Source organism: Osmerus eperlanus, chromosome 25 (genome assembly GCF_963692335.1).
Source record: "Osmerus eperlanus chromosome 25, fOsmEpe2.1, whole genome shotgun sequence".
Taxonomy (NCBI): domain Eukaryota; kingdom Metazoa; phylum Chordata; class Actinopteri; order Osmeriformes; family Osmeridae; genus Osmerus; species Osmerus eperlanus.
This window is the reverse complement of record NC_085042.1, coordinates 2,559,731-2,587,582: the sequence shown is the minus strand read 5'-3', so window position 1 is coordinate 2,587,582 and position 27,852 is coordinate 2,559,731. Positions and strand designations below refer to the sequence as shown.

General features: G+C 46.0%; 1 protein-coding gene across 3 annotated transcripts in view; it reads right to left on the bottom strand.

The window, feature by feature from the left end:
- Positions 1-27,852, bottom strand: part of LOC134011953 (NACHT, LRR and PYD domains-containing protein 12-like) — a 67,166-nt gene that overhangs the window by 22,228 nt on the left and 17,086 nt on the right. For 2 of the 3 annotated variants that reach the window (XM_062451521.1, XM_062451522.1), the window contains 4 exons: positions 23,698-23,868; positions 21,712-21,882; positions 8,844-9,014; positions 735-908 (listed from right to left, as the gene is read on the bottom strand). In XM_062451521.1, coding sequence (XP_062307505.1) covers positions 735-908; positions 8,844-9,014; positions 21,712-21,882; positions 23,698-23,868 — 687 coding nt within the window. Of the gene's footprint in view, positions 1-734; positions 909-8,843; positions 9,015-13,557; positions 14,325-15,090; positions 15,138-17,785; positions 17,960-21,711; positions 21,883-23,697; positions 23,869-27,852 lie in introns of those variants that run through there. The other variant, XM_062451523.1, reaches the window with a different exon arrangement.

Below are 27,852 nucleotides of genomic sequence, written 5' to 3'. Positions count from 1 at the left end.
ATATATCTTCAAACATCTACACAACTGCAAATGCTCAACCACCCAGTCACCATGGTACCCTCCAGTGTTCAGTCACCATGGCACCCTCCAGTGTCCAGTCACCATGGTGACATCCAGGGTTCAGTCCTTGGTCACCTCCCTCCTCTTCCTCCTGTACAGTCTTGCTCTTGGACAGATCCTAATCCATCATGGGTTCCTCTACCCTCCCTGTTCTTAGCCGCTGCAGTAAATTCCTCAATAAACTTCAATAAGTCCAGAACTCTGGTGCCCATATGCTCACCTCCACCCACCACCAAAATCACATCACCCCTGTCCTTCACAACCTCCACTGGCTCCAGGTTGAATACAGGATTCACTTTCAAATACTACTATACCTATAAAGTCATAAACAACCTGGCACTTCCCTACCTCTCCAACCTCCTCCTCCACCACAACCACTCTCAAGCCCTGTCTAGGAAACTAGATAGAGCTGTATAGCGAATTGTCTTTGTGTTACTGTGTTAAACTCTTAATGATTAATCGTTATAATGATTTTTGTTTAGTCATCTAAAAAACTATTAATTCATCAAAGGAACAATGTCTCTGCCACAAATTTCCATAACATCCTCATGGTTGTATCTCCTACCTGTCATGCAGTTTCAATGCAACCAATAAGCAACCACATGATCTAAATCAAACATGCAAATGTGATTGAATGTGTAACTATGAGTTGTCCCTTGAACATGATTACAGACCTCAGTGACTCCAGTTTGCATAGGGGATCCTCCAGTACAGCAGAGAGCATCTTCATGCCTGAATCCTTCAGGTCACTGTTGCTCAGATCCAGATCTCTCAAAAGGGAGGGGTTTGTCTTCAGAGCTGAAGCCAGAGAAGCACAGCCTTCTTCTGCAATGTGACAGCCTGACAGCCTGTAGAAGGATCATTACAAGAAAGATTAAAAAAAAAAATTCTGGCCCCGCCCTACTTCTCCAACCTCCTCCTCCACCATAACCACTCTCAAGCTCTGGACCTGACAAGGCCTTCTCAGTTGCCGCACCCTCTCTCCCAAACCGAATTCCAACTGTTGTAGAAAAAACATCATACTGTTGTAATTATGAAGATGGGTAATGATTATGGATTTAATGAAACTTGTAATCACTTTTTAGTACATGCTATATTATTGGTAACCATATTAGTATAAGTTATGAAGCTTGCGCAAGTTCAGTCAGGCAAGACCGATCTCTGCACTCGGGTTTAATCGTAGTGTACACTTCTCACTCCCCCCGCTAAGAACGCCCTACCTTCCCCCCGTTTCCCTGGACGGGCGGTCACTGGGGTTCAGGTCGATTAGCGCTCCCGCTATCAATTAATGGTGTCACATGATCCGTGCCTTTAAATATGATTCTCTCCCTCTGTAGTTTGTCCATGCTATCAAGTGCGCGAGTGCTATTGCTGTGTCGTGTTGGCTGGACCTTACCTGTTTTTGTTTTGGAGGCTATGTCAGATTCCGAGTTGGAGTTGTTCGAGGAGGTCGTCCCTGTTCCGGGTTCCGCCTCCCCTGCTGCTCGACGCAGTTCCCGGCTCGCTGCTCGTCGGGGCTCCGACGGGTCTGCGTTGGAGGCGGGTCTGCGCGCCGTGGGCGTCCTTCCAGCGCCCGGGTTGGGGCTTTCCCAGCTCCGCGCCCTGGCCGTAGGGGTGGACTGCGTGTCTCCTTGCCGAGTCCCGTCGCCCGAGGTTCCCCCTGTCTCCTCCGCTGCTCAAGGTCGGAAGCGTATAAGGAAGTCGCGCCGTCCGGAGGTGCTTGATTCGGACGCTGGGCCATCTACCGGCCCTGCCGTCGCTCCTCTGCCTGCTCCCGGTTCGGATAGGCCCGGGGAAGCCCTCTCGTCCACCCTTCTGGTCCTGGCGTCTTCCCTCCAATCCATCGATGCCCGCCTGCGGTCTCTGGAGAACGCCGGGGTTTCCGCTCCCGTGGCTGCGCCGCTCCCAGCCTCGGCGCCCCTCGTGCCCATGGAGGAGCCATTGCACACCCTGGCTTCCGCTGTAGCTGTTTTGTCTGCAGGTAGGCCTTACATCCCTTCGGGGGCTGACATTACCCCCCGCTTAAGATCCCACATCCTGCAAGGCAGGAATATCAATTTGATACGTCTGATCCTCCCCTCGCCCGAGTGTGACGCGAGCGTCTCCACCAGCGATCAGTATAGCACGGTGCTCCGTTCTGCTGACCCCAGGTTGGCAAGGGACCTGTCTATCGGGGAGTTTCTGGTGGCTTTCGGGATCTTCCGCGATGTGGTGTGCTCCGTGTTTCCCCTTAGACGGCAGGAACTAGACGGCTACATGGCTCTGATTGGGGACCTGAATCTGCGCTACGGGAGGAACCTGTTCTACCAGTATCATAAAGAATTTTCGAGCAAGGCTGCTCGCTACGTTTCCCGCTCGAACCTGTTGCTGGACTGGTCCGTGCTGGATACCGAGCTGTTGGTGATGCTGGTCGGGGGCTCCCAGGCCGTGTCTTGCGGTATGTGCGGCGGCTTGGGGCATGCAGCTCCTCTCTGTCCACTGGTTCCGTTTCTCCCGGGGGATCCCGGCTCCCAGCCTCGCGCTCGCGGGCTTGGTGCTGCCATCGGGAAGGCGAACGTGGACGTTCGTGGCCGCAAGGTGCACGTTGCTTCCAGGAGGGTCATCTGCAATAATTTCAATGAGAGTGTGTGCTCCTACGGCAATTGTAATTTCCTTCATGTTTGCAGCGGCTGTCAGGAAGCCCATCCGTGGTCGGTGTGTCCACGTCGGGGCCGCCCTCAGCGAGGGCGTCGTGGTGGTCCGAACTAACGGCCGAGCACCCATCCACTCCAATAAATGTGTCTGCACTGGCTTTCGAACTCTCGTCGCATCCCGATTCCGTGTTCGTTGATCACCTACTCACGGGGCTGACTCAGGGATTCAGGGTGGGGGTTTCATGTCCGTTGTCGTCTTCCCTTGTTTTGAGCAATCTCCAGTCAGCGGTGCGGGAGCCTGCTGTCGTTTCCCAGCTGCTGGCCAGAGAGTGCGATAAACGCTACGTCATAGGACCGTTCGACTCGTCCCCTTTTCCACTGTTTCGCAGTAGTCCCCTCGGCGTCGCTACGCGGAAGTATTCCGGTAAGAAACGTCTTATCCTGGACCTTTCTGCTCCTCGCTCCGGTCCGATTCCCGGCATTAACAGGCTTATTCCCCTCGAGCCTTTTTCGCTTCACTATGCCACCGTGGACCACGCCATTAAGCTTATAAAGCTGGCGGGGCCCGGTGCCTGGCTTTCCAAAGCAGACATCACTGACGCGTTTAAGATCGTCCCCGTTCACCCGTCCCAGTGGCACCTGCTCGGGATGAAATGGGATAACCGGTTCTATTTCGCCGTGCGTCTCCCGTTCGGGAGCAGGAGCAGCCCCTCCATCTTCAACCGGGTTTCCGAGGCCCTTTGTTGGATCCTGTTAAACCGGGTCCGGGTCCCCGCGTTGCTCCACCTTTTAGATGATTTTCTCTTGGTGGATCCTCCGTCCGATGCGTCCGGCGCTTCCCTGCTGCTGTTGAAAAATCTGTTCCGCGGACTGGGCGTCCCCCTTTCCGACGAGAAAACTCTCGGGCCGGCCACTCGTCTGGAGTTTCTGGGCATTACGCTGGACACGGTGGAGATGAAGGCTTCCCTGCCTGTTGAGAAGCTCGAGCGAGCTTGCAGCATGGCCCGGTCGCTTGTGGCGTCTTCGGTCATGTCCAAGCGGCAGCTGCTGTCTCTCCTCGGGCACTTCAATTTCGCCATGCGCGTGATTCCCCAGGGCCGCTCATTCATCTCCCGATTGCTCGTCCTGGCGTCTTCCGTGTCTGGTTTGCTCGATCCGGTGTGCTTGGACGATGGTTGCCGGTCCGACTTATCGTTCTGGCTGCAATTGCTCGAGGGTTGGAACGGCGTGTCGTTCTTTTACGACGACGTCGTTCGGTCTTCGGACTCTCTGCGGTTTTTCACCGACGCCGCGCCGTCCGTTGGTTTTGGGGGGTTCTATCAGGAGCAGTGGTTCGCCAGCCCGTGGCCCCATGACTTCGCTGCACCCGGTGCCTCTTCCGCCCTGTACGAAATCTACCCCGTCGTGGTCGCTTGTTACCTGTGGGGCCAGTCGTGGCGTCGTAAGCGCATAGCTGTGTTGTGCGATAATCAGGCTGTGGTGAGCATCATAAATAAGGGGCGCTCTAATTGCCCACACATAATGTCATTCATGAGACGCATCACTTGGCTCTCCGTAACTCATAATTTCATCCTCACAGCACGTCACGTGCCGGGCCACGATAATGTCATAGCTGATTCCCTGTCCCGTTTCAATTTTCAGGTGTTCAGGGATCTGTGCCCGTACGCCAGCCAGTGGCCCTTGGCCGTCCCCCCCCTCGCGTCACTGGTCCTAGATTAGAAGAGCACTCCTTGCAGGCATATTTAGAGATAGCCAAGGGTTATATGAGGAAGGGGTTGGCTGCTTCTACCCTTAGATCGTACGATTTCGCTTGGAGAACGTACGCTATGTTCTGTCTGTCTTTGTCTGTCCCGCTGGTACCCGTGTGTGTAAATGTGGTGTGTGCTTTCGTGTGTCACTGCACTGATGTTCGCCACTTCCAGCCACGCTATATTAAAGGTCTGGTTGCGGGTATTCAATTCAATGCCAGATGCCATGATCCTTCGTTCCCCAGCCTTTTCACGAATCCAGCAGTCAAACTCCTGTTCAAAGGCATAGGCAAAGCTTTCCCCGCTAAGGTGGACGATAGACTCCCATTCACTCTGTCTATTCTGCAAGCCATGCTCTCGGTGCTCAGACGCGGTTGCTTTTCCCCCTACATCGATTCCCTCTTGGATTGCACGTTTTTAATGGCTTTCTATGGGTTCTTACGGTGCGGGGAATTCACTACTCGGGCAAACGTGTTCAATCCTACCACTGATGTGTGTTTTTCTGACTTAACGTTTCACCCTGATTTCTTCATTCTGCTTCTCAAACATTCCAAAACCGGAGGCTCTTGCTCAATCATCATTGCTAACACGGGTGGTCCTTTCTGTCCTTTCTTATCCATGCTTAGGTACGTAAAGAGGAGGTGCCCTTCCGATCCACTTTCCCCCCTCTTCTTAACCCCTAGCAATAATCCTATGTCCCAATCCTGGTTCAGCCACCATCTAGCGCAGGTCGTAGCCAAATGCAACCTTCCCCCTGGACGGTATTCAGGCCATTCATTTAGAATAGGCGCTGCAACGTCCGCTGCTTTGCAAGGGGTGTCCACTGCGTCTCTGCAGCAGCTGGGCCGCTGGTCTTCATCAGCGTACTCTTCGTACGTTCGTCCAGATTCTGCTGCCATCATCGAGGCCCAAAGATCGCTACGGCCCTAACGGCTCTCTGTGAGTACTTGCAAACAACTGGTGGTCGGTGTTGTTACTGTGTCTCTCGTTAAACTGTCTCGTGTTTACAGGCTCGATGCTACGTTGCCTGCGGATACAGCTACTCGGTTCTGTATGCAAACAGAGGGTCCCTGGTTCCTGCCTCTCTTGCTAGCACAAGTCACAAGGGCGTCGGTCCTCCTACTACAAAGGCTCACGTGCACTCCAGCCGGCAAAGGCTGCTCACACACTCAAGGGTTTCGGCCCGGTAGCCTACATAGGGTCATCAGTATGCGGGGACGTCGGTCCTCCAGCCGGCACAGGCTGTTCACATAGACTCAAGGGCGTCAGCCCTATATCACACTTAGACTCACGTACGCGGGGACGCCGGTCCCCCAGCCAGCGCACAGGCTGTCACATAGACTCAAGGGCGTCGGCCCTCTAGCCTACATAGGTCACGTACACGGGGACGCTGTCCTCCAGCCGGCACAGGCTGTTCACATAGACTCAAGGGCGTCGGCCCTCTAGCCTACTTAGGTCATGTACGCGGGGACGTCGGTCCTCCAGCCGGCACAGGCTGTCCACATAGACCCAGGGCTTCGGCCTCTAGCCGACCAAAGCCGAAAAGGCTATCACGTTCACTCCTGAGGGCGTCGGGCCTCAGCCAGCCTAGGCAAACACCGACAGCAGGAGGGGGTCGGCCCTCTAGCACATAACTCATTCATGCACTAGGGCATCGGCCTCTGGCCAGGAGGCTACCGCCTACAATCATTGCTTCTCTTTCCTTTGGGTTCTCGGTATAGGAACATGTCTACGGATCTGTCCGTGCATGGCTTGCCATCTCCTGCAGGTTCCGGCCCGGGTATGTATGCTTTTAGCCTAGGTCCTTCTGTACGCTCTCGCACTGATCACGGTCGCTCCGATCGGTGCGGTGCTCCTACGTCTGTCGCTTTCCGTGTCGTGTTTGTGTTGCTTATTCCCCAGCGGTTCATGGTTCCTTCCTGTTGGTGAGTATGTTTTCTTTTTGTTCTGGTCTTACATTCCTACCTTTTTTACTTTTGGGGGATTCTTCTTCGGGCGTTGGGCAGGCGCCCGTTGATCCATATAATTCCCCGTGGGGTTCAAGCTCCAAACACCTTAGTACATTTATTAGTCTGTAATAAACATCTTTCACTCATCCCAGGTCTCTCCTGATTGAAATGAAGCTTGCGCAAGTTCAGTCAGGCAAGACCGATCTCTGCACTCGGGTTTAATCGTAGTGTACACTTCTCACTCCCCCCGCTAAGAACGCCCTACCTTCCCCCCGTTCCCTGGTCGGGCGGTCACTGGGGTTCAGGTCGATTAGCGCTCCCGCTATCAATTAATGGTGTCACATGATCCGTGCCTTTAAATATGATTCTCTCCCTCTGTAGTTTGTCCATGCTATCAAGTGCGCGACCCTCCACCACCCCGTCGCCGCCCGGTTCCTGTCTCAGTCTTCGGCTCTATTGGTCGTCGGCTGCCGCCACCGCCACCAGTGTCTGGACTCCGTGGGGGATTCTTCTTCGGGCGTTGGGCAGGCGCCCGTTGATCCATATAATTCCCCGTGGGGTTCAAGCTCCAAACACCTTAGTACATTTATTAGTCTGTAATAAACATCTTTCACTCATCCCAGGTCTCTCCTGATTGAAATATTATTGGAAACCAGATGCAAAGCTGTTGACTGATTATTGTTATCCCTAGACAATGGTAGAATAAATAAAGCCCAAAATATTAAGATCTGGATAATTAGGGGCTGAGTGGGGGAGAAGAATATGTGTGCGCTTCCATAAAGATCCAGGAAGCCCAGCTATAACTTATGAGACATATTTGTGGCCTTATGCCCAGGAGCCTAGTGCAGCTGGCTGTTCAAGGTCAGAGCGGGCCTAAATTGGGAGATTTGTCTATGAAGGAAAGTACCTGTAATTTGTATCCCCTAAGACAAGGGACCCGCTTGGTAAGAATGCCTAATGTATATGTAACCAACAAGTATTGTACCATATTACCATACAATGGGGAGAAGACTATAAAAGTGAAATCCGGAGAAAACGTGAGAAAGATCCCCGGGATCTTTCTCACGTTTGTTGGAATCTCTGTCACACTGAATTCCAATAAACACTTTGCGTAAAACCTTTCTGAGTTCCAGTGCTGTTTGTAAATTATGATATTGATTGAAGATGTAGAAGATTATTCACGACACAACATGCCTGCTATTTTTCATAGAGGCCCTCAAAACCCACCTTTTCAAGCTTGTGTTCACCAGCTAACTGATAGAATATGATATTCATATGCATTTTCATATTACATTCATTTTCTTGTTAAATCATACACCTGAACTGTTTATACCATATTGAAGAGAAGTACTAGGGCTTTCTATGATAGAAATATATACGTATGAGGCTAATCCTCCTTTTTAAGTCTAATCAAGAAGATTTCACGCAGTAATTTTCCATCATTTTGTATCTTATCTTGTACTTTATATTCTATATTGATATCTATTTTATATCTCATTGTTTAGCTCTTTAGTATATTGTTTAGCTTAGTATAAGACTTAGTATTTTATTTATGCATTCAAAGTTTTCAATTTTTTAAATTAAGATCCATATATGTTTATTGTATGCACCTTCATGCAACAGTAAATTCTGTGTTTATTATTGTAAATGTACAATAATATGATGAATAGTATATCTTAACACTTGTGTTGTCTTCAGGGTCAAACAGGATTAGTATTATAACATTTTGGGTTTTTTCAACTTCAAATTTCTTACTTTTCCTAGTGACCCTAGCATTCGTAAAAGGTTAAATAACAAAACATTACAACAACCACAGACACACACGTACACAATGGGAAATTGAGATTATGTTTGCTCCTGATTTCGGTTACAGAGTCTATCAAGGTGCTGAAGATGACAGTACCTCCATTTCTCTCTTTGCGAAAGCCATGAATGCACATTTCAGTGTTGTAATAAAACAAGTGGTGTCCACAGATTAAAGTCAAAATATTTCCACTGTGAAGAGGGAAACCCCAGATGTTCACAAGGGTTGATGAATGACAGGTTGTGTTTCAATGCGAAATAGATTTAAGTTTGAAAATTAAATTAAGCTGTATTTTATTACCCTTTGGGCAAGGGCATACAGATTGTTAACACTACCCAAAGAGACTGAAATCATGTTGCACATTCAGAAACAGTTGCATCAACATTTTCATTCTGTCTAAAATAAACACAAACATGAAATAAAATATATGCCAATCATTATGTACAGCATGTTTTAGACTGTTTCAGATGCAGCAAATCTGCCTGTTTCTTATCAAACTAGTCCTCACTGATGACTAGAAGGCATATCTCATTCTTGGCATGAAGTTTATACCCAACTTGAGACTCAACTCTGTTGTCTAAATCAACCACACAAATACATTGTACAATTATAACTTTACTAATGGCTCATGTAGAACATAAATACAGACCTCAGTGTCTCCAGTTTGCAGAGTGGGTTCCCCAGTCCAGCAGAGAGCAGATTCATGCCGGCATCCTTCAGATCATTGTTACTTAGATCTAGTTGTCTCAGGAAGGAGGTTGACTTCAGCACTGAGCCCAGAGAAGCACAGCCTTCCTCTGTGATGTGACAGACTGAGAGCCTGTAGAAGAGTATCATTAGGGAGGGATCACAAACACTTTTTATTGTTATCTCTACTCTTGATGCATGATTATGCTTTGCTTATGGTCTGCACCTCTTCTTCAACACCGACCACCTCTGGAAGAGTGGAACTCTCACTGAATTGCTCCTACCAAGCTTTCTTAAATGTTTTAACTATGAGTTTCCCTGAGAGTTTGTCCTTGTCTTTCTTGAGGGTTTAGGTTGGTTTAGGTGAAGTTCTATGGGTGTGTGTGAAGTCCTCTGCGACATTGCTTGAAAAAGAGCTATACAAATAACATTTGACTTGAACACAATGACACAGTAGCCAGTAACCAATGTGAAAAATGAACCTGCCTGAGAAGCTGATTTTACTAAGCTGGATTGTACTTGTGAAATATTCCCAAAACTATCCTGTCTAATGTATACTGAGGCATCATGTGGTCTTCCTGAGGTATTTCTAAATCATATAATGTGAAATGTAGGCCATCAGTGAATCTTTTGTTCTAGACTGTCTAGTGTCTTTCTAAGCCAATCAGATCACAATTCCCTTGGTACTAGGATAAATACTAGGTTTAGTATCTCCTATTATCAGTGCTATAGATGAGATCTATGGCACTGTTGTACTGACACAATCAAACTATCAATGAATATATGACACTGTTCAGGAATGGTTAGCTTGATTGTGTTATTGTGACATTGTCATGGAAATTTTGGAATACAGTTATAATATGTGTGTTTTATATGAGGAATGTGTTTTAAGGGAAGTCTAAAAGTTTGTTAAGAAGCTTAATACAGTGACAGTTGATTCAACCCATTTGGCAGAGATGCCACCTGTAGTTTTATGACACCTAACTAGGAGACGTGAAGTCTAGGGACGGGAAGTCTGGGTGACCTGGGAGAGTTCTTGTCACCTGGGGAAGATGAGACAGCTGGTCTGGAGACAATGTGGATTCAATTGTATTGTTAACTGATCAAGCTGCTCTGTATACAGACATGGTAACAGTGTGTGGTCATGTGACCTGTATACAGACATGGTAACAGTGTCTGGTCATGTGACCTGTATACAGACATGGTAACAGTGTCTGGTCATGTGACCTGTATACAGACATGGTAACAGTGTCTGGTCATGGGGGCTGACTGCATGACTGTTTCATATTAAAGCAGAGGAGAATCATAACAATACTGATGCCACAAGTCCACACACACACACAACAAAACAACACACTTTCTCACTTGCACACAGCCTTCAACCAAGTTCATCAATCCCATGAACTAGTGTGCTCCATCCCTCTTGGCTAGGGAGTGATGAACGGCCTGATGTGCAGAGGGGAGCCTCTCAAGTACCTGGGCTCTGTCTCTGGGAACCCCTGTGTTTGTCCACCATGACGAGTGTCTCCTCAACACAGAGAGAGGCTCTGGTGGCTCAGCAGAGCGGGGCTGTGACTGGAGCTCTTCTTCTCTGCTCAGGTTCCTCCACAGCTGCATGTCTCTGTCTGGCTCTCTTGCTGCTCTCAGCCTCTGAGGAATGTCGCCCCCCAGTGGTGTGGAGAGGACATTCTGGATCTTCAGTCTCAGAGGTCCCTCACTTCCAGTGTGTCAGTGAGAGTAACGCCCTGGATCTGGCTCAAGTGCATGTACACTGTTTTAGACTTCTGCACATCATATTCATAGTTTTCACGTGACGTCACGTTTCAAGGGACACGCCCCCTTGGAGGGCAAAAAAGACTTTCCGCTGCCCGGCAACCATAAGAAAGTTATTATATACATTATAAAGTCAGACATTTACTGAGTCTGTTGCTTTTGTGTTGCCAAAAAGTTGTTGTTCTATCGGATGCAGTAATGGAAGAGGAGACAAGCCTGGGCTGTTTCTATAGAATTCAGTCCCATAAAGAAAACCCAGAGAGGAGGTGATTGTGGATTTATGACATTAAACGTAACGCTAGCTCTGTCTCCGGGGAGGGCAAACAGCAGCCGTCCAAATATACACGTATTCGCAGCGAACACTTCATCAAAGCTAAACACAAGTAAAGTTGAACACAATTATATACAGGTATGTTAATGAACGCTTTTTTGCCATAAAACACATCTTTATGTTATCGGTTTGACATAGTTTGTTGTGTATCGAGGCGACCAACTGCAGTGGTCGTAGTGAGTTAAAGTTAGCTAGTTAGCTAAATAGTTACTCACAGTGAGTTAGACCCCCCCCCTCCCAACACCCCTCTTTATCACTCAGTGAGTTAGACCCCCCCCTCCCAACACCCCTCTTTATCACTCAGTGAGTTAGACCCCCCCCTCCCAACACCCCTCTTTATCACTCAGTGAGTTAGACCCCCCCCCTACCAACACCCCTCTTTATCACTCAGTGAGTTAGACCCCCCCCTCCCAACACCCCTCTTTATCACACAGTGAGTTAGACCCCCCCCTCCCAACACCCCTCTTTATCACTCAGTGAGTTAGACCCCCCCCCTACCAACACCCCTCTTTATCACACAGTGAGTTAGACCCCCCCCTACCAACACCCCTCTTTATCACTCAGTGAGTTAGACCCCCCCCCTACCAACACCCCTCTTTATCACACAGTGAGTTAGACCCCCCCCTACCAACACCCCTCTTTATCACACAGTGAGTTAGACCCCCCCCTACCAACACCCCTCTTTATCACTCAGTGAGTTAGACCCCCCCCCTACCAACACCCCTCTTTATCACACAGTGAGTTAGACCCCCCCCTACCAACACCCCTCTTTATCACACAGTGAGTTAGACCCCCCCCTACCAACACCCCTCTTTATCACTCAGTGAGTTAGACCCCCCCCCTACCAACACCCCTCTTTATCACACAGTGAGTTAGACCCCCCCCTACCAACACCCCTCTTTATCACTCAGTGAGTTAGACCCCCCCCCTATGAGGGCCGTGAGGGACATTATTCAGAATACCCTCTCACACACACTACTGAAAAGCTCTCATACACACTACTGAAAAGCTCTCACACACACTACTGAAAAGCTCTCACACACACTACTGAAAAGCTCTCATACACACGTATGAAAATTTCAGTTAAAACGGAAGGTGTTTCAGTTGAAACGTAAGGTGTCTCAGATGAAACGTATGGTGCCTCAGATGAAACGTAAAGTGTCTCAGATGAATCGTAAGGTGTCTCAGATGAAACGTAAGGTGCCTCAGATGAAACGTAAGGTGTCTCAGATGAAACGTAAGGTGCCTCAGATGAAACGTAAGGTGTCTCAGATGAAACGTAAGGTGCACAAGGATGTCAGCTCAACCATGTGCTCAACAGCTTTCAAGCAATTTAGCCGAAGCAACGGCGTTACTCAACATATTGGCCTCAGCGGAGACAATCAGAACACTGTCTAACGCCTGGGACACACTGGCTGCGAAGCGCCGCGCAGCGCCACGATTGGTTACGATCGGCTACGACTGAGCAAAAGCTGTTCACACCAGCGCGCATTTCTCCGCGCCGGTCACCAAGCTTTTCAGCTACTCTGAGCTTTCCTTTACGCTGACATGGTACTTAAACATGGCATTGGCTATATCCCAGCATTGATCCTTATCTAGCCTACGTTGTCCTTGTAAAATTGTTGCTGGGGGTCATACGACTACCTATGCTTTTCAACTTCGAGAATTAATTTGATGTCGTCCATCTCCTTGAATTTCTCGCTGATTTTAGAAATCGACTTGGGGGTTCTCTCTCGGTAGGCTGTGTCTGAACGCGTGTGTGTTGTGTGCAACGCGTGGCAACTCCTCACTTTTCAATGACTCAATGCATTGCAGAGCACTAGTTAAAAAAAGTACTATATCCTCTTCATTGCCTCTCACCTCAAAAAATAAAGTTTGGATGGGAAAAACAAAGGATCATGCATTGTGGTTGAAGTACTACTTCAAATCCAGTAAAAGCACATGCACTTCCTGTCATGTACTGAATGTCATTACTAGGCTACCGTGGTTGTCAGGAAGTAGTATTGTGTAGGGCGGCAAATAAAGTGGCTGGCGCCAGGTGCAACACCAAGGAATCTCTGGTCATGGTTTAATTCAGAAGACCGATAAATACAACCATTACACTTCCTAGTGTGGACTTCCTCGTATTCACCACTGAACTGTTATATTCCACAATATCATGCAAGAGCATTTCAGTTGTGTATATGAGCACATTTCACTAGTATGTGTGAGAGATTTTCAGTAGTGTGTGTGAGAGCATTTCAGTAGTGTGTGTGAGAGCTTTTCATATGTGTGTGAGAGAGCTTTTCAGTTGTGTGTGTGAGAGGGTATTCTGAATAATGTCCCTCACGGCCCCTCATAACCAACACCCCTCTTTATCACTCAGTGAGTTAGAGGAGGTGGTGGGTAGAGAGGAGGTCAGGGGGAGAGGGGATCACACTAGACACACACAGTGTATATTCAAGTGGGTAATAGTGTCCCAATACTGGTCCTAAATGTAGTGTTTTCATTGTGTGTGTGTGTGTGTACATGTGTGTGTGCGTGTGTGTAGGAGCACTGGGTCACCAACGAACACACAGCATGTCTTCTATCATCCTGTATAAAACATCTTTATTTCTCCTTATTTAGGCAGTAAGACACTATTTAGTTCATCACATTCAGTGGAACTGAGATCAAAGACAGGAATGTTGTTTGTCAACAATGAAAACAAAACAAACATTCTACACACACCAATATTTACAAACACTCTGGGATATCAATTACAACTGTATACAGTTCAATCTTCAATGACATCTATGTGAGCACAGTGTGTGAGAGTGTGTGTGGGCTATTCTACCTGACACAGGGACACTGAGGAGACTAATCCAACCCAGAACCCAGGATAGAGGGGCTCAGTGAATGTGCTGTGGAATGTGTGCAGGTGGGTCAGTGTGTCAGAGGAGACTGTGTAGAAGGACAGAGTGCCGGCCGGCCAGTCCAGATACACTCCTACTCTGTGGGAGCTGGAGGGGGGGGCAGGTATGACAGTGAACTTCTTATTGTGCCTGGCAGAGTAACTGTTATCACAGCTCAGACTCCAGGACTTGTTATTGTATCCAAGCACACAGTCATCACCCACTCCTCTCCTGCTGATTCCTTTATATGTCACTGCTATATCAACCCATCTTCCACTCCACTCTGCCTCCCAGTAACAGCGCCCAGACAGACCCTCTCTACACAGCACCTGTGCACAGTCATCAAATCTCTCTGGGTGATCAGGATACGGCTGCTTCTTTCTCCTCCATGTCACCTTTCTGTTCTCCTCAGACAGAGAGAGGTCTCTGCATGCTGTGTTTGGGTCCAGTGTGAGCTCACAGGCATCTGATGGGGGAGACCAAGACACAATATATTACTGATCATCATCATTCACATTAGAATGTCTCCCTCTTCCTGCCCTCCCCCTTTCATTCTCTCCCCCCCACCCCCCTGACCTCCTCTCTCCCCAGCCCCCTTATCTACTCTCTCCCCCCCACCTCCTCTCCCCCAACACCACTTATCTGCTCTCTCCCCCCACCCCCGTTATCGAATCTCCCCCCACCCCCATTATCTACTCTCTCCCCCCCGCCCCCCTCTCCCCCCCGCCCCCCTCTCCCCCCCCACCTCCTCTCCCCCCAGCCCCCTTATCTACTCCCTCCCCCCACCCCCGTTATCGACTCTCCCCCCACCCCCATTATCTATTCTCTCCCCCCCGCCCCCTGACCTCTCCCCCCCCACCCCCCTTATCAACTCTCTCCCCCCCACCTCCTCTACCCCGACCCCCCCCCCCCTCCTCCTCTCCCCCCACCCCCCTGACCTCCTCTCAGAAGAGGAGAGAGACGAAAGGGGAGAAGGAGATGAAGGGAGGGGTGGGAGGAGGAGAGGGTAGGGCAGTGGAGAGGGAAGGAAGCGAGGAGTGAGGGAAGGAGGGAGGGGGAGAGGAAACACACACCAGCTAGGGGAAGGGAGGGGGGGGAACAGGAGAGGGGGAGAGAGGGGAGGGTGAAGGGAGGGCACATACGTGTGTCCATTTCTGACAGTGTCAAAGTCACTAATGGTATTGTCCCTGTATGACCCTGTGTACTAGAACTAAGTAGCAGTCAATACTCACATTTCCTAAGACCAGCTTTGATCCTGCACTCTCCACCATGATCCACACTGTAGGGATAAGCAGAGGAATGATGAGGAAATGACACCTCACCTGTTGCTAAGTGACTAAAGTAAACATGTTGTTTCTATGTTTATCATCAGAGGTGTATTCCAGAAAACAGGTTTTACTAACTCTGAGCCTAACCCTGAACTCTGACTTGATGAACCCTGAGATGGGAAGCACAGAGTTATCGGTTCCAGAAGAGCTGATCTGAGTTTGTTTAATTCTAATTCACTGGAATTAGGAATTCTGCAGGCGAGTATGCAAACATTTTCTGAAAGGTAAACAACAACTGCAACAGCAAAAGAGAGACAATTGGTCAATGAGTACATTTCAATGCAGTCTATTTATTTGACATTTAACCACACGTCTTACTACAGCTGGACAAGTGGTGGAACAATCCTATGGGCACAAAACACACTTGGCAGCAGCTGAAAATGAAATATAAAATCAGTTCAAACAGGTAGGGCATATTTTGCTTTGGCCTTCCCACCCCCTTTGCATGTCATGAGTTCTGTAATGTTGTACAATGTATGTGCCTATGTGCTGAGGTGTTTTCTCCTGTTCCCACACTGTACTCCTCTAGGAGCATAGTCTCGGGGTTGACTTTTTCTCTCCTCTCCTCTCCTCATGTTTCTGCTGACATTTTCAAGGGGGCGCCGATAATGGCTGCCTCGGTCGGTATCTTTCGGAGTAGAAGTAAATTCCTTGTCTGTCATTGTCCCATTCTGATTCAGACACATGATTGTTTTAATCATGTTTGACAGGATTAAACCAAGTACAAATCATTCAGTGGCTGTCTCAACTTGTGAGAATGCTGTTTTAACACATAGATGTTGTTTAACCTAATCCTGCTCAGTATATGAACATTGGACTTGTAGCAGACTAACAGAAAGAAGGCAGAGGAGGGCACCACCTCTGACAGAGGCAGAAGAGCTGGCTCTGAGCCAGAACGCTGGGCGACCAGCGTCTGAAGGCATCCCTGGAGGGAACTCATCCAAGCCTATCACCCCCGAGGACACAAGTGCCCACATAACATGTTAGTGTGTTTGTGGAGATTTCATTTGGGGGGTTCATTTCTCAATATTCCAAAGAATGTGTACAGTACAGTAGAACATAATGCTCTTCATCACAGAATGATAAAGATATGTTGTCTGCTGCCACAGAGAGGGATTCAGAAAGACCTACAGAGGTATACATCTTACTGTATGGTAGCTACTGAGCTACACTGTTCTCCCCCCAATGTACATTGTTTTGAGGTTCTTGTGTGGAATTATGGGTTTGACATGTACATCGATGTGATGAGAACAAAGAATGAATGGTAAAACAACTGGCACATTTCTCTCCTTTATAACAGAGCATGACTGGGCATTACAAGGAGGAGCAGGGTTTCCCGCAGAAAATGTGTTAGTTAAGGTGGTAGGGTTTGTAGTCAGACCGGGGGGGGGGGGGGGGGGGGGGTGTAGAGTCTAGCCTAATGTGTTCTGGGGGGTGGGGGGGGGAGAGTTTGTTTGTACAATAGACTAATGCATTCTGCAGAGAAGGGACTGTTTGGAATGAAAGGGAGCAAACAGGACAGAGTAACACGGCATTCATCTTTCTTTTTGTTTTGGACAACGTAGTTAAGGTGGCAGGCGTGTGTTGCTTAGGCGGCCGCCTTAACTGGAAAGTGCTGCGGGAAACCCTGAGGAGGGTCCATCAACCTCCACAGCACAGATTAACAGGGACATGTTCAGTAAACACCAGGTTAGCTCTGCATGGAAATTTCATGTCATCCTTATGTGTTATACACAGTGGCGGTCCTAGCACATTTTGCGCCCCAGGCAAGTTTTTCCCTTACATATGCAACCAAAATGGCCGCAATTTAGAACCTCTCCATGTGGTCATTTTATATCAACTATTTATTCATTGAATTGAAAGAAAATGTGCCATATTGTGTTATGTATCATTATCGGGATATGAAAGGATCTATATCAGCATATGAGATTTTGGTCATATCGCACAGCCCTACTGCAAACTAAAATACAACAGCACATTATCAGTAATACATTTAAAATGTGGAAAATGTGAATAATTTCTTTGCAGGTCAATTTAAGGTGTAGGCCCCTACATGTTCTGCCTGTGCCCCCAACATGTTCAGTTAGGGGCTACAGTGCTCCTAGTAAAACAAGTTAGTCTGGAGCCCTGGATGAGGAAAGGACACCCCATGTCTGATAGTTGCGTCAGGCTCGGCATGAGGGAGGAGAGAGGGAGAAATTCATGGTTTGTTAAAAAGCTGCCAGCAAGCAGGTTAGGTTAGTGACCATCAGTTACCGTGGTAACGTAACCAGAGTTTGTGTTTCCTCTCTTTCTGGATCAGAAAACCCAGAGTTTCCCTCATCTCAGGGTTAACAAACTCAGTGTTTCCACTTCAACCCACTTTCTGGAATAGACCCCAGGAAATACAATTATGATTGTAGCTATATAATCATAATTGCACTAAAGGCTATTGTAGATTATATAGGGCTTCTCTCTTCCTAACCCACTGTCCTAAATAAACATGCAGTCTGTGATTGTATAATCATGAAATGCAAGGAATATTAACATACTTAGATGTCTATTCAGTGTTAAGCAACATTACATGAAGAGGTTTATAAAAACACAAACATGTCCTTACTTGAGTTTCTCCAGTCTGCAGTGTGGATCCTCCAGTCCAGCAGAGAGCAGCTTCAATCCTTTTTCTCCTGGATGATTGTAGCTCAGGTCCAGTTCCCTCAGGTGGAAGGGGTTGGACCTCAGAGCTGAGGCCAGAGAAGCACAGCCTTCCTCTGTGACCAGACAGCCTGACAGCCTGTAGAAAGAGGATCAATGTTGTGACAGAATCCATCTGGGCCTCCAGAGTGAGGGGGGTTCAGAGGGGTTCATTTGGCAGGTGCTGTCATAGCTGCTCCTCCCTCTCATTAGACAGAGTGACCTTTCCCCCCAGTTCAGGAAGGTTAGGTTTGTGTTCAGTTTGGTGCTAGTAGTTCTATGGAACATCAGGACGTCTGCTACATAAAGCCACACTTGACTTGAATGAACACAACAAATTAGTTGGGGCTATAGACAATTTCATGAGCCGTTTCCGCTCTACTTCCTAAACTCCTCCCTTCGATGCAATTCACTTCCGTTCTGGCGGGCTGGGTTTGTTTTTCTAGCTAGCTCCGTTGTGCCGACAAAGCACTGATATCGCAGTGACAAAGATGATATACAATTTACAACATGAAGAAAAGTGGTTCGGGAACGACGTGTGCGGTAGTTGGTTGCAAACACTCAAGAAAGCACCTGAACGAGTGGTTAGATAGAGTGCTACGACCACCAGTTTTAAAACCTAGAATCGCCTCTAGCCTGTTACAGTTATACTACAGTAGTATGCTTATTGTTTGTAGGCTATTCACATTTTGTTGGTGTTCCTTTGTCCTATTGTTGCAGTGGATTTAATAATTATACATTGATATGTGGATATAATAATTCCCGGCATGAGGTGTGTAGCCAACCGGTGCTTGTTTAAAGCAGTCATAACCGGGTTCATAGGAAGAATAGATAGATAAGTAGGCACTTCAGGCAGTACAAGCCACTTAAATAAGGATAACAGTGTACTGCCTGTCTTGTCCTTCTGAAGTTGTTAAATTCAATAGGCTGAACATCAACATGTAACATCAATAGCCTAGAAATTCCAAACGAATTAGCTTTCAATGTTATGTATACCTAGGCTACTTGGACCGTGTCCTGGCAATAAATAAAGAACATTATGCTACATGTTTTGCCAGGATAACTGGCAACACCATTGAATGTTCATGATGTTCCTGTGTGTTTATTCCTTTGACAGGGTACAACAACGCGATCAGTCAACCGACTATAAATGTTTTTAATGTCGGGCTACGAATTTATAGAACAACTTCTGTCTGATACGTGTGGTATCCTTTAGCCAAATAATTAGCCTACATTTTCTGAGAGATTGAAGAGCTAGACAACAAATGTTCTAATGAATCACCGACTAAAGTCATCTTCTGACATTGCATTTGCTCCATGTTAAAAGCTACAAAATGATGGACTGGCAAAAGCTTTATAACTATAAATCTACTCTAAAATGTACTTAAAAGTATGGCGACGACGTTGGCAACTTATCCAGTAGTAAATGTCAAACGACAAGTATGTCAAAGTAGTGGAACCGTGATCCCAAGCTTGCATCGACATCGCTGTGTTTACACCGGCAGACGCTTTGCAAACCACTTCCAGCGGAAATGAAATGCATTTGTGTAGAGTTATGGCGGCCCCTGGGATTTGGCGCGTAAACTTGTCTATAGCCCCTATTCTTAAGCAGTAGGAGACATAGAACATGGATCATATCTATCCACCATTGCAGAAAGCAATGTTCACGGCCACGTGACCTTTCCCTCTCTAAACCGAGTTCTATGACAGCTCGACTAGATCATCATTGCCGCCGCTGCTTCAGAATTGTATGAAATATCACGATATCGAGGAGGATGAACAACTGAACAGTGACAGGACGTTAATCACTCATGAAGTCATGACAACCTAACAAACAACAGCGACCAGCTACTTTCCCGACAAAGCCCTCTCCTGCTGCCTCTTTCTGGCTATTTGTAACTACCTCCCATTCCCCACACCCTGCCGCAGTCAACTAAAACGTAATTTATACATATAAAGTGGTAAAATATCAGCCTACCTGCCCAACTTGTTCCACTGAGTTGGATTCCAACTGAAGAATATCCCACTTCAGTCGTTCTGTAGCCTATTAGCTACAAAACGTCCTGGTTTATACGATGATAATGTTCTGTGGTAAACCTGAGGTAATTTGCTTCTAAATTACTGTAAAAAGCCTCAGTAAACTTATTTGTTCTGGACCGGCTACTAATAGACTTTAACTTTCAGATGGTAAATTTGTCTCTAGCTTAGAATTTTCTGAGCAGATAGACATCTGGTTCCCTTCAGACGCCTTCAGTTAACAGTGTTCTTTTTAGCAACACGGCTAGCTGATCCAGAGACAGAGATCACATGACAGGGCGTGCCATCAAACACTTCAGGCTATTGGACAATATAAGAAGTTATTCAAAAAAATTAAAGGGGAAATTAAATGGAAGTGAAATTAACCAAAAGTATTCAAAAAACGTATCTAGCGATTTTTTTTTTTTTTTCAATAAGAGAGAATGCCTGTCAGTATTTATTTAACTATGTTAAGTCATTAGATAACCTGACTGCCTGTTGGCTCTGCACTCCCTGCGAGAAGAGGAACTGCTATATTAGTATGCTGTTCATGGATTACAGATAATCATTTAACACCATCATGCCTATGTCTTTATATAGGCTATTTCAACATTTTATATTCTTTCCAAAATTCTAGTTTAAAGTTGTAACAGTCATGTTTGCATTCTGTGCTCTTTTTGCTTTAATGTTAGGACGCATTAGCAGGGCCAACCTCAAGAAATTCAATGGTCAATGTCACCTTTTGTGATCTGTGCAAAGGATCAATAAAAGACTGACGTTCTGTGTTCAACTTTCTTTCTTGCCTTTTTTAGAGAGCAGATATGTGTTTGAAATCTCACTCGGTATGGGGCATTTGGCTGACTCTCCCTGCATCTCAGATGGAATACTACCATCCTATGAAGTAAAGTATGTCAGAATAAATGTGAATAGCCAGTTCCATACATATATACAGTATATACAGTAGTATTATACATCAAGCACACTTTTCTTTCCATTCCTAATTTGAAACCCTTCATGTAGTGGAAGAGGCGTCAACCACAGGAACAACAGCCGCCAGATGCTAAACTCACTGCCCAGGTAAATGTACAATAATATGATGAATAGTATATCTTAACCCTTGTGTTGTCTTCAGGGTCAAACATGACTGCTATTATATTTAACAACCTCAAATAGTTTTTTTAACTTCAAATGTCTTACTTTTCCTAGTGACCCTGACATTCATAAAAATACATCACAACAATCACAGACACACACGTACACAATAAGAAATTGAGATTATGCTACTGATTTAGGTTACAGAGTCTATAAAGGTGCTGAAGATGACAGTACCTCCATTTCTCTTTTTGCGAAAGCCATGACTGCACATTTCAGTGTTGTAATAAAACAAGTGGTGTTCACAGATTAAAGTCATTATATTTCCACTGTGAAGAGGGAAACCCCAGATGTTCACAAAGTTTGATGAATGACAGGTTGTGTTTCAATGCGAAATAGGTTTAAGGTTGAAAATTAAATTAAGCTGTATTTTATTACCCTTTGGGCAAGGGCATACAGATTGTTAACACTACCCAAAGAGACTGCAATCATGTTGCACATTCAGAAACAGTTGCATCAACATTTTCATTCTGTCTAAAATAAACAAAAACATGAAATAAAATATAAGCCAATCATTATGTACAGCATGTTTTAGAGTGTTTCAGATGCAGCAAATCTGCCTGTTTCTGATCAAACTAGTCCTCACTGATGACTAGAAGGCATATCTCATTCTTGGCATTAAGTTTATACCCAACTTGATGATGGTAACTTTACTAATGGCTCATGTAGAACATAAATACATACCTCAGTGTCTCCAGTTTGCAGAGTGGGTTCCCCAGTCCAGCAGAGAGCAGCTTCATGCCGGCATCCTTCAGATCATTGTTACTTAGATCTAGTTGTCTCAGGAAGGAGGTTGACTTCAGAGCTGAGCTCAGAGAAGCACAGCCTTCCTCTGTGATGTGACAGCCTGACAGCCTGTAGAAGGTTATCATTAGAGAGGGATCACAAACACTACTACCCTCTAGAGGTAGAAATAAAGAATATCAGTCTGATCATTTTCCTCTCAAACACGAAGGTTTGATCAGTCAGATGACTGTTTGTCCTGGTTGGTCAACTTTCCCTTTATCTTAAATGCAATATCATCCTTTAATATGTAGAACATTGTACATCCAGTTACATAGTAGTACAGTATTCCAAGAATGTATTACATACTACATCCAGGAGCAGGTCTCTCAGTATACAAGGCACCTTTTGTGACCCATAACCTTTACTGCAGAGTTAGGGTGTTAACCACAAGTGAAGCAGTACATTAGCAGAACAATACAAAACATACTGCCCAGGTCAACCTACAATAATATCATGGAGTAGTTTGTCTTATACAGATTCCTGTCATACCCTGATCTGTTTCACCTATGTCATGTTTGTCTCCACCCCTCCAGGTGTCTCCCATCTTCCTTCCTACCCTCATCAGAATCAGAATCAGAATTCGGTTTATTCGCAATGTATGTTATACAAACACGGAATTTACTGTGGCAGGGAGGTGCAAAACACTAAACATATACGAATCTTAAAGCATTTATCCCTGCATTTATCCCTGTGTTTTCTGCTTGGGACCAGTTTTTGTTTGTCAAGCCTACAGAAGCCTTCCTTGTGTTTTTTTCTACCTCCTTTAGTCTTTTCTGCCTCTTAGTTCCCTGCTTGGCCTCCTGCCTGCCCTGACTTAGTGATGGGGGAAACGAAGCTTTCCGAAGCAACAAGCTATTTGAAACAATTGTGTCAAAAAAGTATCGTTTTTTTGAAGCGTTTGATACATCTTCTCCATAGGGACACCTGCTGGTCAGTTCATGGTATGGCAACTGTATCGAGAGATTGAGGGAATCGAGTGACGTCAAGTCCTCGGACGTTAGTCTCACAATCGTCATCAATTTGATAAATAAAGGTTATGTGACAAATGTTTCGATGTGCAGGTGTCAAAAATATATGTTGTTGTATTATAAACAACGTAACGTCTTTGCTCATTTACATTCATAACATTTATTTTTAGGTTCTGATAGCATTATTCACATGTGAAGTCAGTATGGCCTTCTGGTAAAAGCGCTGCCCTTCAGTCTAAAAGAGTGAGTTTGAAACTGCTGACCTTGTTTTAGTGGAAGTATATGCTAAATGAATATTTATGATTTCATATTGTAGACTAGCGGCTAAGGTTTTGGAACATGCTTTTGCAACCGTGAAAGGGATGGCCACATTTGAAGGCTGGCAAAACTAGAGAAAGATGTATGTGTTTGTGCACCTACTCTCTCACATCTGTATATATCTCCGTCTATCTAGCTCTGGCAATCTATCTGTATCTCTGGCTCTGTCAATGAATGTATTCTATAGCGTCCGTAAATATGTATACTCTCTATAACTTATGAATATGAGTGATTTCTGATGTCTTCAGCGTTTGAATAAAACGCTGTTTGTCTTGGACTGTAGCACGACACTGTCAGCTGCTCGTGTGACGTCCGAAGCTTCGACAGGTGATCACGTGTTTTTTGCCCATTTGAAGCCACGCTCGACACGTTTGTGTCGGTATCAATTGACTTGGCTTCGAGCGTAACATCACTACCCTGACTGAGCCTGCCAGCCGCCCTGTACCTGAATGACTCTACCTTGTGGAAATGACCCTAGCCTGCCCTGAATATTCTTTGGCCGGCCTCCTTGTATCTTGAATTAACCACAAACTTGCAGCCAGTGTGTGGTGTGTGATATTGTGTAACTAGTTGTTGTCTGGTGAATTTGATTACATACCTCAGTGTCTCCAGTTTGCAGAGTGGGTTCCCCAGTCCAGCAGAGAGAAGCTTCATGCCGGCATCCTTCAGATCATTGTTACTTAGATCTAGTTGTCTCAGGAAGGAGGTTGACTTCAGCACTGAGCCCAGAGAAGCACAGCCTTCCTCTGTGATGTGACAGCCTGACAGCCTGTAGAAGATTATCATTAGGGAGGGATCACAAACATCTTCTTCAACACCGACCACCTCTGGAAGAGTGGAACTCTCACTGAATTGCTGAGTTTCCCTGAGAGTTTGTCCTTGTCTTTCTTGAGGGTTTAGGTTGGTTTAGGTGCAGTTCTATGGGTGTGTGTGAAGCCTTCTGCCACATTGCTTGAAAAAGGGCTATACAAATAACATTTGACTTGAATACAATGACACAGTAGCCAGTAACCAATGTGTTCACAGATGCTGTGACAGAAGTCAAACATCAGCTGTATACCAACATGCACCAGGGTGAGTTCTAACAATGACAAACCCAGGCTCATTTCATGGAGCACTTGGCTGACCAGATGTTCTTCAACTGTTTGTTCTATGGGGCCATTATTGTAGCAAAACTATTCACAAATGCACAGCACGATCCACAACTGCACAGCACGATCCACAACTGCACGATCCACAAATGTGTACGATCCACAAATGTGTACGATGCAAGCATGCAAAGAATGAACATATGTGCATGATTCTTAAATGACAGTAGTAAAAAATGGTATTGATACAATATAACTAGTAAAAATACTGATATCAATTCAATCTGAGGGACTTTAAACATCCCCAACTGACAGTTTATATTTTTTATGTTTGAAATCTCACTTGGTATGGGGCACTTGAATCTCAACTGGAATACTACCATCCTATAAAGTATAGTATGTCAGAATAAATGTGTTATATCCAGTTATATAGTAGTATAATACAACAAGCACAATTTTCTTGCTATTTCTAATTCCCTTCCCTTCATGCAGTACAACAGGAGTCACCCACAGGGACAACAGCCACCAGATGCAAACTGTGATGTATTATGTATAGAAAGAAACACCCGAGGACGAATAACCGCCTCTGTTCGTCTGCTGGAAGAGTGAATGTCTCTGGCAGCACAGACAGGCGCCAAGCATCCCACGTTCTCCCATCCGTCAGTGTATAGCTGTGAGCTCCTTTCTACTGTGTCACTTTATGAGGCTCACTTTATGAGGCTCACTGAACTTTCTTGACATGCACAGGGTTTCTTACATGCACAAGACTTCCTGGGTGCAATTTAGGAGTCTTAGCACGTCTCTTGGCATCAGTGTACTCTTTCATGTGTAACTGTTTCTTTGCAGCTCTGTCTCTTAGTTCCTGGTCCTGAACAGTGGTGAGCTTTGGCTTGACAGAGAGGTTGGTTCTGATCTGTCTTCCATACAGGAGCTGGAAGGGTGACGTCCCTGTGGTCGCATGTGGTGGAGCTCTATAAACTGGAAGGAACTCAGTGACGTGAGTTTTCCACAGAATGTTCTCTCTCTGTGCTGTGATGATGCTTTCTTTACACCGTTTAGTCTCTCTACAACTCAATTTCCTTCCGGATGGTAGATTGTAGTCCTGATGTGTGCGATAACTCGTTCTTTCAAGAAAGAGGACATTTCTGACGATGTTAGCTGTGGGCTATTATCTGTCACCACAGCCATGGGGTTTCCTTTTTCACTAAACACAGTGCTCATGAAACATATCACTGTAGCTGTTGTACATTGTGGAGCAAAACACACCTCTGGCCACTTAGAATAGTACTCCATCATAGTAATAGCAAACTTACAGTCAACAGGACCCCTTTCAAATGGGCCCAAAATGTCCAGTGCAAGTCCCTTTGCCTTTGCTGTCTTATCATTCAACTGTCAGGACACACAGGTGGTAATGACACACTGCTCCAGTGCATCCATCTTAGGCCACCAGTACAGGTCTCTGAGTCTCTGTTTTGTATGGACGATGCCTTGGTGGCTCTCGTGTGCTCGGTGTACCATGTGAGAACGTAATCTTACTGGCACCACTATTCTGTGATCTCTCTCAGAATAAGTGACTCTTGCATGGAAAGTTCCTTCCTAATTTGGTAGTAAGGCATCATGTCTGTCGGCAGGCCTTTGGATGACGCATGCCACCCTTTGGTCATGTAGACGTGCAGCTTACGCAGCTTAGCCCTGGACAGGAGAAGCAGGCATCCTTAAAGTCAGACTTATGGTGTGTCCCAGGTAGGTCAGGTTTTTCTGGTAGTATTTACACTTCGCTGTATTCAGATGTAGTCCAGCGTCATGTAACCTGTAGAGTACCGCTTTCAGGCGAGTTTCATGATCAGCACGGCAAGATGAGTTGACAATGATGTCATCACGAACTCCAGGTAGACCTTGCGTTACTATGGACATCCTTTTCTGAAATGCTGAGATGCTAGTCCATAACAAACTCGCTTGTATCTGAAAAGCCCCTCGTGGGTTATGAAGGCAGTCAGGTCTCTGCTGTCCTCATGTAGAGGAACCTGGTAGTAAGCATTTGAGAGGTCGATGGTGGAGAACATGGTTTGTCCCCTGAGTTCTGAAAAGAGCTCCTCCATGTGAGGAATGGGGTAACAATCAGTTACCACCGCCTTGTTGGGCTCCCTGAGGTCCGTACACATCCGAGCTCTTTCGTTGAGTCACAACGATTGGCTACACCCAGGGAGAAGGGTCTATCTTCTCGATGATGTCAGCGTCTAGCAGAAGTTTTAATTCAGCCGAAACAGCTTTCCTGACAGAGAAGGGCAGCCTCCTATTTCTGCTGCCAAGGTTTCACATAATCTCTTACTTTTACTTTCTGCACAAAGTTTTTCACACAGCCCATGGTAGGTAGAGGTGAAGCTGGAGGGGCAGGCAAGGGTGGAACCACTATTTCTCTCACTGTCTGTTCTGATCTGAGTTTTTCTCTGTTTCCCACAATGACCATTTTCAGTGCCTGGATTAAGTCTAACCTGAGCAGTGGTGAACCTGATTCTACAATGTCAAATGAGGCTGGAGCAGAACATCCATCATGTATCCATTTGTATCCAGTTGTCCCAATACTGGTATTCTCTGTCTTGAGTACGTCACCAGAGGAATCTCAGCTTGTTTCAAGGGTATGTCACAGAATTAGTTCTCATAGACCTCAGCAGGCTGCAATGACACTGATGATCCAGTATCCACCATCATCTGGAATGGCTGCATATTAGGTGATGTGCCTAATTCTACAGTGCACATTATTTTCTTATCTTTTGGGACAGTATCTTTTAGAAATAACACCATCAGCTCAGGAATAATCACCTCCATCACCTCATGTTTTTGACCTGAGCGGCACACTTTAGCAAAATGTCCAGTCTTTCCACATGATTTGCATATTTTGTTTGCGGCAGGGCATTTTGTGGAGTTTGCCAGGTGCTTATCCGAGTCACATCAGTAACATTTTCATGTACATTTAGAATTAGTTTGACATTAACCTGTGCTGCTTGGACGTTTTTGTTCCTTCTTTGGCAGCGTATTCATCTCCCTCACCGGCACTCCACTGTTTGAGAGTTCACTTGCATTGTGTGTGGCTGATTTCACTTGATTAGCAATCTGTATGGCTTTATCCAGAGACCGTTTATCTTTTAACAGCAAACGTTCACGTATGCGTCCACTGAAGGCTAAAGTGTTTTACTCTCTATATTTTTTTTAAAAAGAATGACAATAAAATCTATCTAGATAAACTACGCTGGTTCTGCTGAACCTATACCTCTTCCACAGATACTGGTCAGGGAAGCATTACTTCTGTTTCTGAAGACCCGTGGGACTGGTGGGATAAACGCTCTTTGTATAATCTGAACACCTTTATCCACAGGGTTGTCAAAGAACGGATATGCCATAATTGATTATAACTTACAATATCTATGTTTCTTTAAACTGTAACTGTCTACTTTTTCTGTAAAAAGTACGTTCCTTTGTTATAGACAGTCGAATGTAAAATACTGAGGCTCTGTGGTGTGGTTTACTCTGTAGAAGGGACACTCAGATTGTCTTAAGGTATTTATGGTGTTGTTTTATGATACCTAACTAAGAGCCAGAGGGTTTTAGTTGGGTCTCGGGGTTGGGGAGATGGTTATCAGTTGAGCGAGCTGACCTAACCTTTCGGC